We start from the raw sequence: 12,309 nt of genomic DNA, 5'->3' as shown, positions 1-12,309 counted from the left end.
CCCTCCCCCCAAGTGGGTTATCTCCTTTCATCTCTATAGTTCTGGGCTAAACCACACCCTGACTTTCCTGAGGAAGAAACAGACCTGGAGGGTTAGGACCAGCCAAGGTCACAGGGTGGCAGAGACAAGTCAGGGCTGGTGGCCAGTGGTCAGGGGCCACCGCTATGGTGATTCATGAAGCGGGAACTTTCTGGGAAACGGGGACATTCTTCGTCTTACTTCGAAGAGCCCAGGTGGCACACATGGGTTAAACAAACGCTCAGCTCCTCACCAGCGCGGCAGTGTGGCAGTTGTGAATGCTATTCTTTTCACGATTGCTTTCTCAGGTCTCCTAAGTGTACAGGAACCTGGAAGACTTGTGGGTTCCTCTTGTATCCTGCCACGTGACTGAGTCTTTCAATCGTGTCCAATGATCGTGTGGCTGTGGAGTCTTTTGTGGGGCCGGGGAAGGGGGTGTTCTACCTATAAAATCGTATCACCTGCAACTAGACAGAGTTCCACTTCTTCTTGGCCAGTTTGGATTCCTATGATTGCTTTTTGTTGTCTACTAGCCCGGGCTAAGCCTTCATGCACAGTGGGGAGCAAGAGTATAGATGGGGGGCCGTCCTTGTTCAGGGAATGGAGTGTGCTTTCACACTCTCCCCATAGAGCGAGATGTTAGTTTTGTGTCTACGGCCTTTGTTGTGTTGAGAAATTTCCCTTCAATTCTTCTTTTCTTGGGTGTTTTTTTAAAATCAGTGTGGGATGTTGCCACATGCATGCCTCTTTGGTGCCACCAGCTATGGTCACGTGGTGCTTATCTTTTGTATTGTTTCCACAGTGGGTGACTGGCTTGGTTTTCTAATGTGGTACCATCCTTGCTTGTCTGCTCTGGCTCCAACTTACTCATGGTGTATTATTCTTATTATCTGGGCATGTTGTTGGCTCCGATTTGGCCAAGATTTTGTTGAGACTTTGCATCTCTGTTCCTAAGAGAGATGGGTCTGTAGTCTTCCACCTTGGTCGTGTCTTTGCCTGGGCCGTCTCCAGCTGGGTTTGTAGACTGACGGCCGGGAATGCCATCTGCATGACCAGCCCGGGAACGTCCAGATGGCCTCTTTTCCATTTGACAAAGGGGGCAGCACTCTCCCCCTGGCATTTATCGAGCACTTATTCGGTGGCAGGCCCAGTGCCAGCACTGTCCATGTTTTATCTCCTTTGATCCCTCAGTAGTCCTGAACTGTTACACATCTTATCTCTTTAAGCCTCTTACATTGATATCAAGCCCTTACACCTCACAGGTGATAACAATGATGATCATAAAATGGTCCCCCTAATAGCAGCTCATGCGTGGGGAACACTATGTTCAAGACAACACTCCCAGGGCGTCAGAAGCATGCTGTTGGGAAGCAGACCCTCGGGGCTCTTTAAAGCCAAGCCTTTCCTGGGAGGATGGGATCGAGCAGGGGAGCCGAGTGACTTTCCAGCAGGTGAATCTCACAAACGGGACCTCTGCCAGGTGATTGAGGCAAGCCTGCTGCCAACAGCTTCTTCCCGGTTCAGTCAAAGCTGATCAACTGAATTTATAAAACGTGGGTGAATCAAAACAGTAACTTCTTATATTAGAAAAAAAATTGGGGTCAGTGCCCTGCTAAAAATGTAGCCTTCCTCGTAGCAAATAATGGGAAAGTGTGTGTTGCACGGAACCCTGGTAGTGTAGTGGGTGAGTGTTGGGCTGCTAACTGCAAGGTCAGCAGTTTGAAACCACTCCTTGAGAGCAAGAGGAAGCCCTCTGCTCTCAGACAAGATTTAGAGCAGCGGTTCTCAACCTGTGGGTCTTGACCCCTTTGGGGAGGGGGGAATCAACCCTTTCACAGAGGTCAACTGATTCATAACAGTAGCAAAACGACAGTGATGAAGTAGCAACAAAAATTATTTTATGGCTGGGGGGGTCACCACCACACGAGGAACTATATTCAAGGGTCGTGGCATTAGGTTGAGAACCGCTGATTTAGAGTCTCTGTAACTCCAAGGGGTGGCTCTACTCTGCCCTACAGGGTCAATATGAATTGGCCTTGTCTTGGCAGAGGCAGTGGGATTTGGTGCGTTGTACGGCAACCAGATCTCTTGATTGGCAGCGCCAGAGTCAATGATGGCCTGTTCTAAGATGGTGGCCCAAAGCAAGGCTTTGACCACATGCTCACAGTGCTGGCAAGAATCCAGCCTCCCGAATCAGGCCCCCAAAAGGGCTCCCTATGTCTCTTCTGAGCCTCGCCTTCCTCGGCTGTGAGCCGTCTGTTCCCCGTTATCATTCCACCGGTTCCCTTTCTGCGTCACTGGCCATGACCCAATTGGTTTGAAACCCTGGATGCAGGTCAACAGCAACATCATAAATCAGGTTGATTTTAAAACGGAGATGGTGACGGTGGCACCTCACCTTTAAGATCCCATAACCCAGCCACTAGAATACCCCAGACAAAGTGCAGTAGGCAGGCTTCCTCCAAACTACTAGACCAGTGGTCAAGACCGCCAATGTCAAAACCAAGTACGATCATCGCTAAAAGCCTAACAAGACAAGCAGCTAAGTGTAACGTGGCATCCTGGATGGGATCGGGGGCACAGAAAAGGCATGAGGGAACACCCAGGGGCTTTTCAAATCCAGGAGCGTCACACTGACTCCTGTTATCAGCTATTCTGGTTAGCAGCCGAGCAAGTGTTTCACCCCTGGGTGACCAGGGCTCCTCAAAGTTTGGACTTGAGGTCATAACAAAGCATCTTCGGTCATTTATAAAGAATGGACTGTAGGGTTAATAACAACGTATCGGTGACCATAATGAAATCTGTTACATTCATCGTAACAAATGTAACGCCCTAAGATGTTACAGGAGTCCCGATGGTACAGCAGTTAAAGGGCTATCTGCCACTCAGCGGGAGAAAGGTGTGGCATCTGCTCCTGTAACAATGGCAGCCTTGGGGGCTCTAGGGACAGCGCTGCTCTGTCTTCTGGGGCTACTAAGCTAATGTGATGGTAACAAGGGGAGCGACTGGAGGGGGCTGGATATACAGAAGTTCTCTGTACTAGCTGCTCAGGTTTTCTGCTAAACTTGAAATTGTCTCCAAAAAGGGCGCCTTGTCTTTTTTTTTTCCCTCCCCCCAAGTGGGTTATCTCCTTTCATCTCTATAGTTCTGGGCTAAACCACACCCTGACTTTCCTGAGGAAGAAACAGACCTGGAGGGTTAGGACCAGCCAAGGTCACAGGGTGGCAGAGACAAGTCAGGGCTGGTGGCCAGTGGTCAGGGGCCACCGCTATGGTGATTCATGAAGCGGGAACTTTCTGGGAAACGGGGACATTCTTCGTCTTACTTCGAAGAGCCCAGGTGGCACACATGGGTTAAACAAACGCTCAGCTCCTCACCAGCGCGGCAGTGTGGCAGTTGTGAATGCTATTCTTTTCACGATTGCTTTCTCAGGTCTCCTAAGTGTACAGGAACCTGGAAGACTTGTGGGTTCCTCTTGTATCCTGCCACGTGACTGAGTCTTTCAATCGTGTCCAATGATCGTGTGGCTGTGGAGTCTTTTGTGGGGCCGGGGAAGGGGGTGTTCTACCTATAAAATCGTATCACCTGCAACTAGACAGAGTTCCACTTCTTCTTGGCCAGTTTGGATTCCTATGATTGCTTTTTGTTGTCTACTAGCCCGGGCTAAGCCTTCATGCACAGTGGGGAGCAAGAGTATAGATGGGGGGCCGTCCTTGTTCAGGGAATGGAGTGTGCTTTCACACTCTCCCCATAGAGCGAGATGTTAGTTTTGTGTCTACGGCCTTTGTTGTGTTGAGAAATTTCCCTTCAATTCTTCTTTTCTTGGGTGTTTTTTTAAAATCAGTGTGGGATGTTGCCACATGCATGCCTCTTTGGTGCCACCAGCTATGGTCACGTGGTGCTTATCTTTTGTATTGTTTCCACAGTGGGTGACTGGCTTGGTTTTCTAATGTGGTACCATCCTTGCTTGTCTGCTCTGGCTCCAACTTACTCATGGTGTATTATTCTTATTATCTGGGCATGTTGTTGGCTCCGATTTGGCCAAGATTTTGTTGAGACTTTGCATCTCTGTTCCTAAGAGAGATGGGTCTGTAGTCTTCCACCTTGGTCGTGTCTTTGCCTGGCGTGGGTGCCAGGGTTACGCTCGCTTCATCAAAATCAGTTAGGGAGTTTGCTGCCCTTTTCTATATTTTGGAGTAGCTTGTGTCGAATTGGTGTCTGCTCTTCTCTGAATGCTTTCACCCAAAGGTAGGTGGTTTGAATCGATCCCATGGCTCCAAGGGAGAAAGGCCCTGGCATTCTTCTCCCATCGGGATGGCAGCCTAGGAAACTATGGGGCCACTAAGAGTTGACAGTGACCCAACATCTAAGACCAACATCTCACTTAGCCTACAATGAGTTGATAAAATGGGTCAAAGTTGGCCAAGTGCTGATTAACCTGGGACGCAGTACGCCTTTGTCATGAGTCATTTTAAGTGGTACTCCCCTTTCTGAGCTCAGTCTTGTCACCTGTCCAGTGACCAGAACCTGGCCTTTTTAGAGGGCCACCGAACAGGAAGGGATGCACTTTGAACACTCACTCACAGCCACTGTCCAGGCCTGAGGACAACTGCCCCCGTGGGACTCGGAGGCTGCACATGTTTACAGAAAGCCTCCTCTTTCTCCCTCGGAGGGTCTGATAGGTTCAAACTGCTAACCTCACAGTTAGCAGCACAGTGGATAACCGTTCGTGCCACCAGGATCCTGAGCTGTGGCCACTGTCGAGAATTATTTTGGGAGAGAGGCGCCCTCCCCTCTCCCTCCAGGGGGAAAGGGCCTGTGACTCCTGGGCCTCGGTGGGAAGCTGTTTCTAGAGCAGCGACTGCAGGCTCAGGCTGGCTGCCTGAGACCTCTTTAACGGGGGCAAGGATGGCAGGGGAGAGCAGACAGAAGCTTCTTTGTCTCAGCTCTCATAGTAGCATGGCAGCTGGCACTGTCTCACCCTCGGCCTGGTTACCACTCCGCTTTAGAGAACACTAGGACAGAGGAGGGGTGGGGTGACTGGAGATAGTCCCTGGGCCCCTTGGGGCTTCCGCTCCCCGACTCCGCTGGGACTTCTTGGCCCCTGCCAATTCTGCAGGCCTGGCTTAACAGAGAGACAGCAGGCCACACTGCCAAAGATGAACCCACAGGTTTAGCTCACAAACTGGCCCAGGGTTCAAATCTGACCTTTAACCCTTTCCTACTGAGAACCAAACCAACCCTCACCAGACCAGCTCTATAAGGCCAGAGGTCTCAGACCTTCTCAGAGGTCTGACACCGCAGACCTCTCTGGCTTCACTGTCTGCCATTATACTGGAACAGCCTCACCTCTCACCAGAGAACTCCTACTCATCCCTCAAGGCCCAACTCCCATCCTCCCCAGCTTCCCTCCACCCCCCACCTTTTGTCAAGTGGAACAAGTAGCTAGCTCTGGGCTCCATGACCATCTGTCCCTTCACTCATTCACGACACACTGTCTTAGTCAAGGCTGCTATGAGTGACCTCCTCTTGGCCAAATCCAAAGGTCCCTTTGCTGTCCCCACCGGGCAGGCCTTCTTGGTGCCTGCTTCCAGTTGACCCAAGTTCTCTGGAAACACACCCTCTTCTTGCTCTCCCGAGATGGATTCCCCTCAAATGCTCAGCCCCTGGGGGCATGCCACCAGCCTCAGGCCTTCCAGCCCCCCACCCCCCACTGATTTGCAGATTTCCATCTCTGGTCGACTCCCCCAGGCCTGGACTGTGTCCCCACTTCCCTGCCTGACGCCTCCCCTTGGTTCTCATGCAGGCAACTGTTAGTAGCAGCCTCTTCCCTGGGGGTCTGTGGGGCCCCTCCTCTCCCACCTCCACCTCCACGTGCCCTGCAGCACATCTGGCTGCTCCCCTCTCAAAGTGCCTCTTAATTTGACGCCATCTCACCCTGCCCATCCTGCGCAGCGCCACACAGTGTCATCAGGGTCACCCGCTGGCTCTCCCAACCATGGCTTTCAAGGCCCTAACCATGTATCCCCACTGCCTCTCTGCACTGCCACCAGCCCCCTTACCTTTGGTCAACCGTCTCCCCGACCTGCCTTCCTCTCTAAGCCCACATCCCAGTCGCAGGGCCTTGGCAGCTGCGGTTCCTGCTGGCAGCAGTGCCCACCCCAGGCAGCTGCAAGGCCTTCATCCTCACCTCCCTCAGGTTTCCACTAAGTCAAATGCCACTTTCCCATAGAGGCCATCCCGGACCCTCACCCCCAAGCCCCCCTGATCTTGATTTTGCTTCCAGCACTGTGTCACTGGGGCCTGTGTTTATTAACTGGGCAAGGTGCCAGGCCTCTGACCTGGTATCCGGGCCCTGCCTGGGACACCGGAACCTCCGAGGAGATAGTGAGGGCCGGGGGCGGGCTCAGCAGGCTGGCATGGCGCCCTCAGTGCTTCTGAGTTAGCACACAAATCAGGCTGGGTGCTTACATGGATTAGGGACTGAGCAAACATCACTATCAGGGAATTGTCACCCTTATCGGCCACAGTCAGAGAGAAGTGTGGGTCGAGGAAGCTGGCTCCTCAGAATGGCGTGCTGGAATGGGGTCTAGAGGCCCAGGCCTGGGCCTGAGGGAGGCAGTTAGTGACCTGCTTGGGACACCTACACTCTCCAGCTCACACCTGGACCTGCTGCCCAGGGTTCCCATCCTCCCCATGACAACCAGAGGCCGGCAGCCTCAGCATGAAGAGCTGTGGCATAGAAGCCGGGCAGCTCTGGGACCTGAGACCCCAAGCTCTGGCACCCCGGGGAGGGCCACTGGGAAAAGCACCCTGTGGGTGCTCACAAAATCACCACCAGGAAACTGACTGGTGGGGCTGAAGGCCCAAGCCACGGACCATGGGCTGGTGGGCAGCATCCCCTCCTCACTCATGTCCTGTCACTGATGAGACATCCACTTACACACGACACCCACGGGAGGCCAAGTGGCCGGGAAACGGGGGCTGAGATGTGCACGGGCACAATCATCTCTCACTGAGGCTCCAAGGTCAGTGGACTCCTTCCTTGCCCTTGAGGGTGGTGCATTCCCGGGGTCGGGGAAGGGCACCTGACCCATCCTCCTGGTCATTCCACCCAGCCGCAGCTGGCACGGTCAGCCAGCACTATTGGCTTAGGCTTCCAGAGCGCCATTGGGAGGCCACAGGAGCCCAGGGACAGGGTAGAGGACGCATGCCCGAGCTGGAGGGAGGGGGAGGGGTCCTGCTGAGAGGAAGGGCCCCGAGTCACTCAGTGCCAGGAGGGACCAGACAGTGCAATGAGGACAGTAACCTGCATCTGGCTCCGGACAGGCCCCTCCTGCTCCTCTCTGCCGCCTCTGGAAAGTGATGCTGATCCTGGTGTGGACAGGATGGAACTCACAGGTAAGCGGGGTACACTGAGCCTCACTAAATCATTCAGGGTAGGAGGCACCACCGATAGATGGAGAGTTCTCCCCTCATGAAACCTGCGCGTGTATACACGCGTGCCCATGCATGTCTGAGCAGCACAGGGATGGGGGTGGGGGTGGCGCGTGCAAGGCCCCTGGGGGAGACCGAGGCAGGCAGTGGACCCTTGGCACTCACCCACACCTAGCATGACGAGGGGCGTGTGCTCCCAGGAGGCCAGCAGCAGGAGGTGGACGAGGTTGTAGGTGATGAGGCTGAAGCACAGGACCACACAACACCACTCCTGGAAGCGCTTGCCTACGGGGAGACAAGGCAGGTGACACTGTGAGTCTGGTTCAGACCCACAGGCTGAGGGCACTGTCCCACAGGGAAAAATCCCGACCCACCCATGTCCCAGATGGTGCTGCTGAGGTCCAGGGACGGGCCTGCCCACCCAGGGCTGGGTCAATGGTTAAGGCTTCCCACCGGAGGGCTAGTGGTTCAAACTCACTGGGTCGCTTGGCAGGAAAGGCCTGTCAAGCTCACCACCTAGAAAACCCCATGGGGCCCCCCTACTCTGCCACATGGGTGCTTGTGAGTTGAATTCGACTCGCTGGCACCCTACAGCAACGTTACAATGAAAACGAGGGGCTCCCTCGTTCAAAAATGATTACGAATTATCCTTAACCTTTCGTCCCACGGTTATGAAGAACTTCAAGACCAAAGTACCCAAGCCTATCTGCAGTCAAGTGGATTCCACTCACAGCGGCCCTGCAAGGACATAGTAGGACCGCACCGAAGGTTTCCAGGGCTGTGATCATTCCAGTAGGAGCCCTCGTGACGTAGTGGCTTTCCACTGGGCTGCTAACGGCGGGGTCAGTAGTTTGAAGCCACCACCCGGGCCACGGGAGGAAGACGAAGAGTTACTCCGGCGAAGAGTTGCCGTCTCGGAAATCCACCCACAGGGGCAGTTCCACTCTGCCGGACAGAGCGACGGTGAGTCATCGACTCACCGGCAGTGAGTTTTTGGTTTAATCTGTACGGAAGCTGACTGCCAGTGTTTCCCTTTGGTGTAGCTGGTCAGCCGATTTGTTAGCAGCTGGGTGCTTCAGCCATTGTGCCACCAGGGCACCTTGCGATGGCAGCGGGCAAGAGTCTCACTACACGCAGGCCCTTCTCCGCTCTCCTGGGCCCCTGGGCTTCTCTCTGGAGGCCCTTGAGGGGCCTTTAATGAGCGGCTTTTTAAAAGAACGTGCACCTTTAGGACCTCACCTGCCCCCTTTCCTGAGGGAGTATTTCCAGGTGGATGGCTGGTCCTCCCTGGAGTCCGGCTTAGGGTGGTGAGTCAGACTTAGGTGGAGAAACAAGGCTAAGGACGAGCCTCAGGCCCAGGGGTCTTGGGTGACATGCAGAGCAGCAGCCAAGAAACTCAAGCCTTGGGGCCTGGGTGGGTGAGGTGGAAGAGGTGGGCAGGCGGCACAGGGGTCCCTTCTGAAGGGAAGGCCTGAGAGCTGTCAGGCTCCAGTGTGGGCCCAGGCAGGGCCAGCTTCTCTACAGTGCTCAATAGAAGCCGGAAACCAGGATTAAGGTTTCACAGCTCCTATGCAAATGTTGACTAGGAGGGCAGAGCAAGCGATTTTCTCTGCAGCTTTGCTTGCAGCCCTGAAAACCCTGGGAATACATACCTTGAGAGTCCACAGTATTGGGGGGGGGGGCACATTTACCTGGGCCCTGGAGGGGGACCCAGGTTGTGCAGGTGAATGTGAAAGCAAAGTGCAGAAAAGCAGTCGTTTTTACAAAAGAGGAAGAAACAAACTTCCATCTAGTCCAGACTGGCTGCTTGGTCACTCTCTTTCGAATTCAGAATTGATGAATTTACTGCTGGGTCACCCCCCCCCCCCTTCGATTATAGATTTGAAAAACCAGCAACAAGCCATAAAAAGGAAATGAAAGACAAAATACAACAAACCACCATGTGGGTGGCCCAGGATGCTTCTCCCCACAGGGCTGGGCTCTGTTGGGGCGGGGGTGGGGTGGGGGTGGTGGGGGGCGAGAAGAGACCCTACCAGGGTAACAATTTCACGATCCACGTGGAACATAGACTGAGCGCATTACTGTGTGCCAGGCATTCTGCTGAAGTGCTACCCATCCCATGTACAGATGAGAAAGCTGAGGCGGCACTCCACACAGTCGCTTCAGCCACAGGACAGGATACACTGGCTGGTGGAACTGGCTCCCAGCCCCTCCTCCTTCCACAGGTCGCTCTCTCTTCCCCCACCACCCTCCATAGCCCACTGACATTGTTAGGTCCAGAGCCCAGTCTGTCTTTAACAACAGGGCTGGGCGGGCCCCAGTGACTGGCTGGTTAATGACTGATGGGAGTGGGGCCAGAGCGGATAAGGAGTCTGCCCTCGTCTCGCCTCGCTCTCTCGGCTTTGCAATGCCAATTCCTCTGCACACAGCCCCTTCACCTTCTCTGCACCTGGCTGACCTCAGCACCTCTCCCACAGATCGCAACCCACACACCACCACCTCCAGGATGCCTCCTCCAAGCTTCTGTTCCCCAGTGAGGACCGGTCACACACTGCCCGGTGTGACATCGGTGTCACCAGAGGCCCAAGGCTGGCCTGCTCAGCAGGGCCCTGGCACACGGTCGCTGCCCAGTAAACGCTTGTGGCATTAGCACGCTCCCAAGGGTGGTCCTCTGGGGAAAATAACAGGCGTCACCTCAGGGCAGCCCTCATCCAAGGACTTTGGGCAGGACGTGCCTGGCTCCTGACTTTTACTAATGGGGAAACTGAGGCCCCGAAGGAGAGGACCTTGCCCAGGTGGCCTGGGAGTACGCAGCAGACGGCTCCATGACCAACCCAGACCCAGAACATTCATCGGCTGCCCTCCTGCTCAGTAAAGGGCCAAGGCAGAATGGGGCTGGGGCAGCACACTGCACTGGGCCATGAGCCCTGGCTCACGCGCCACTTGGGCCCTTCTGGTATAGACCCTGAGGACCACAGAAGGGCAGAGGCCTTGCTGTGGGCTGAGGGATGCTTCCCAGTCAGGAGCCGCTGCCTGGGCCCCGATGTTCCAGCAGCCTGGGCGCAGGGTGAAGGGGCCAGGCCTTGGGCTCTGAAGAGGGTAGGCAGGGGAAGTGCCTGGTCCTTGGAGTGGGTGGGGCAGTCTCCCAGGAGATCATACCAGTCACAGTCACAAAGGCTGACACCCACTGAGCCATTTCAGAGCATCATGGAAAACTGGCCCCTGAGACAAGGCTTGCTCTTGTTTTGTTTTGTTTTTTAAGCACTATATATATATTTTTAATCCAGAACATTTCATTCGGAATCCCTCATCTCTTACCTTCTTGTCATCTGTTACTGTCTCTGCTGGGCTGGGGCAGAGGTGACTGCTCACATTAAATGGAGCCAAAGACCTCCCCTGCAGGGCACCCTGGGTGGCAGCCCTCAGGGACAGCCCTGGCCAAGTTCCTGTGGTCATCCGAGGGCTCGGGGAAACTGAGGGTCAATGCTTTGGATCCGGGGCTCATGGCTGTAGTTTCCAAAGTTGGCTCAGCTCTCTCCCCGCCCCAGGGAGAGGGACCCCGACTCTGAACATGTCTCCATCTCAGTGCCGCCATCTCTTTGGCTACTGGATCCAGGATCCTTCTACTGAGTAAGAGCTAACTGCAACCCTTTACAAAGCCCATGGACGCTGCCTACAAGCCAGGCAGGGGCAAGAGTTACGCCTGCATGCGTCCCCATGTCCTGTGCACTGGAACCATCTGTCCCGTCCCTTCAGATAGGAGGTGCACTATTCAAAATCACTCAAGTCACTGCACGGACGATGTCAGCTGGCAGGGACCAAGGGTTCAGGGACCAAAACAGTGTCACTTTGCAGATGGGCAGACTGAGGCCCAGGGAGTGGGCAGCGGTGTTTGAAACAGAAGGCCCAGGCTCCCCGCGTGCTGGCGTCTCATTTCCTGAGACGGACCCTCCCCCCCCAACCTGGGATGAGTTTCATAAGAGTGACTGGCTTCTTTGCCTGGGGGAGGAGCGGGCTGGCATGGGGTGACTAGGAGCAGGGGCAGTGAGGTGTCAGGCTTCTGCCACTGCTGCTCTCCTGGGGCAGGCCACACGCAGAGGCTTGGCAAGTCTGCCCAAAGTCTTCTAGTTCGTCAGAGCCAAGCCCCTGAGAAACCGGGCCCTCCGCTAGGGCTACCCGGAGACCCTCGGCCAGGAGATGGGCGAGGGCGGGCAGGAGCAGGAGAGCGAGCGAGCTTTCAGTCCCTCTACTGGCATGCTGCCTCTGCTTTCTCGGAGGGAGATGACATTTCTGGTGGGACTTTGACCCACACTGTTTTCTGTTTGGGTCAGCATCCTAGCTCACCCACATTTAACAGCAACAACAAAAAGCTTTGTTCTGGTGTCCCTTCATTGGCCATAATGGAACCAGGTTCTAAGACCTGATTAAGAACCTAGGCACTCCACTCTCCTACCCCCTGGAATGTTTGGCCCACTAGCTGATCAGCTGTGTGACCTGAAGCAGGTCACTGCTTTTCTCTAAGCCACCACAAACGTCTTAACTGTGTGTGTGCAAAAGGGGAGCTGATACCAAGGACTTCAAGAAGGAAGAGGATGCTTTGAAATTGATTGTGGTAACAATTGTCAACACTGCTTGATGGGATTGAACTATGGAATCATATGGTAGCTGTATTAGTGCCCAAATAAACAGTTAAGGGGAGGGAACAACAGTGATCCAAATTGGTGGTGAGGAGGGTGTAGGAGGTCTGGTAAAGCGTGATCAAGGGTAATGTAACCAAGAGGAATTACTGAAACCCAAATGAAGACTGAGCATGATAGTGGGACAAGAGGAAAGTAAAAGGAAATAGAGGAAAGA

General features: G+C 54.4%; 1 protein-coding gene across 1 annotated transcript in view; it reads right to left on the bottom strand.

Annotated features, from left to right (window-relative positions):
* LOC101643035 (plasmanylethanolamine desaturase) overlaps window positions 1–12,309 on the bottom strand; it is a 35,993-nt gene that overhangs the window by 10,503 nt on the left and 13,181 nt on the right. Inside the window, exon 3 of the mRNA XM_004698319.2 lies at window positions 7,621–7,740. Within this exon, the coding sequence (XP_004698376.2) occupies window positions 7,621–7,740 (120 nt within the window). The remainder of the gene's footprint in view (window positions 1–7,620; window positions 7,741–12,309) is intronic.

This window comes from Echinops telfairi, unplaced genomic scaffold, assembly GCF_000313985.2.
Source record: "Echinops telfairi isolate 266 unplaced genomic scaffold, ASM31398v2 ScPeMD7_5592;HRSCAF=6446, whole genome shotgun sequence".
Classification (NCBI taxonomy): Eukaryota; Metazoa; Chordata; class Mammalia; order Afrosoricida; family Tenrecidae; genus Echinops; species Echinops telfairi.
Note: the sequence above shows the minus strand (reverse complement) of the source record. Positions and strands in the feature narration are given on the sequence as shown.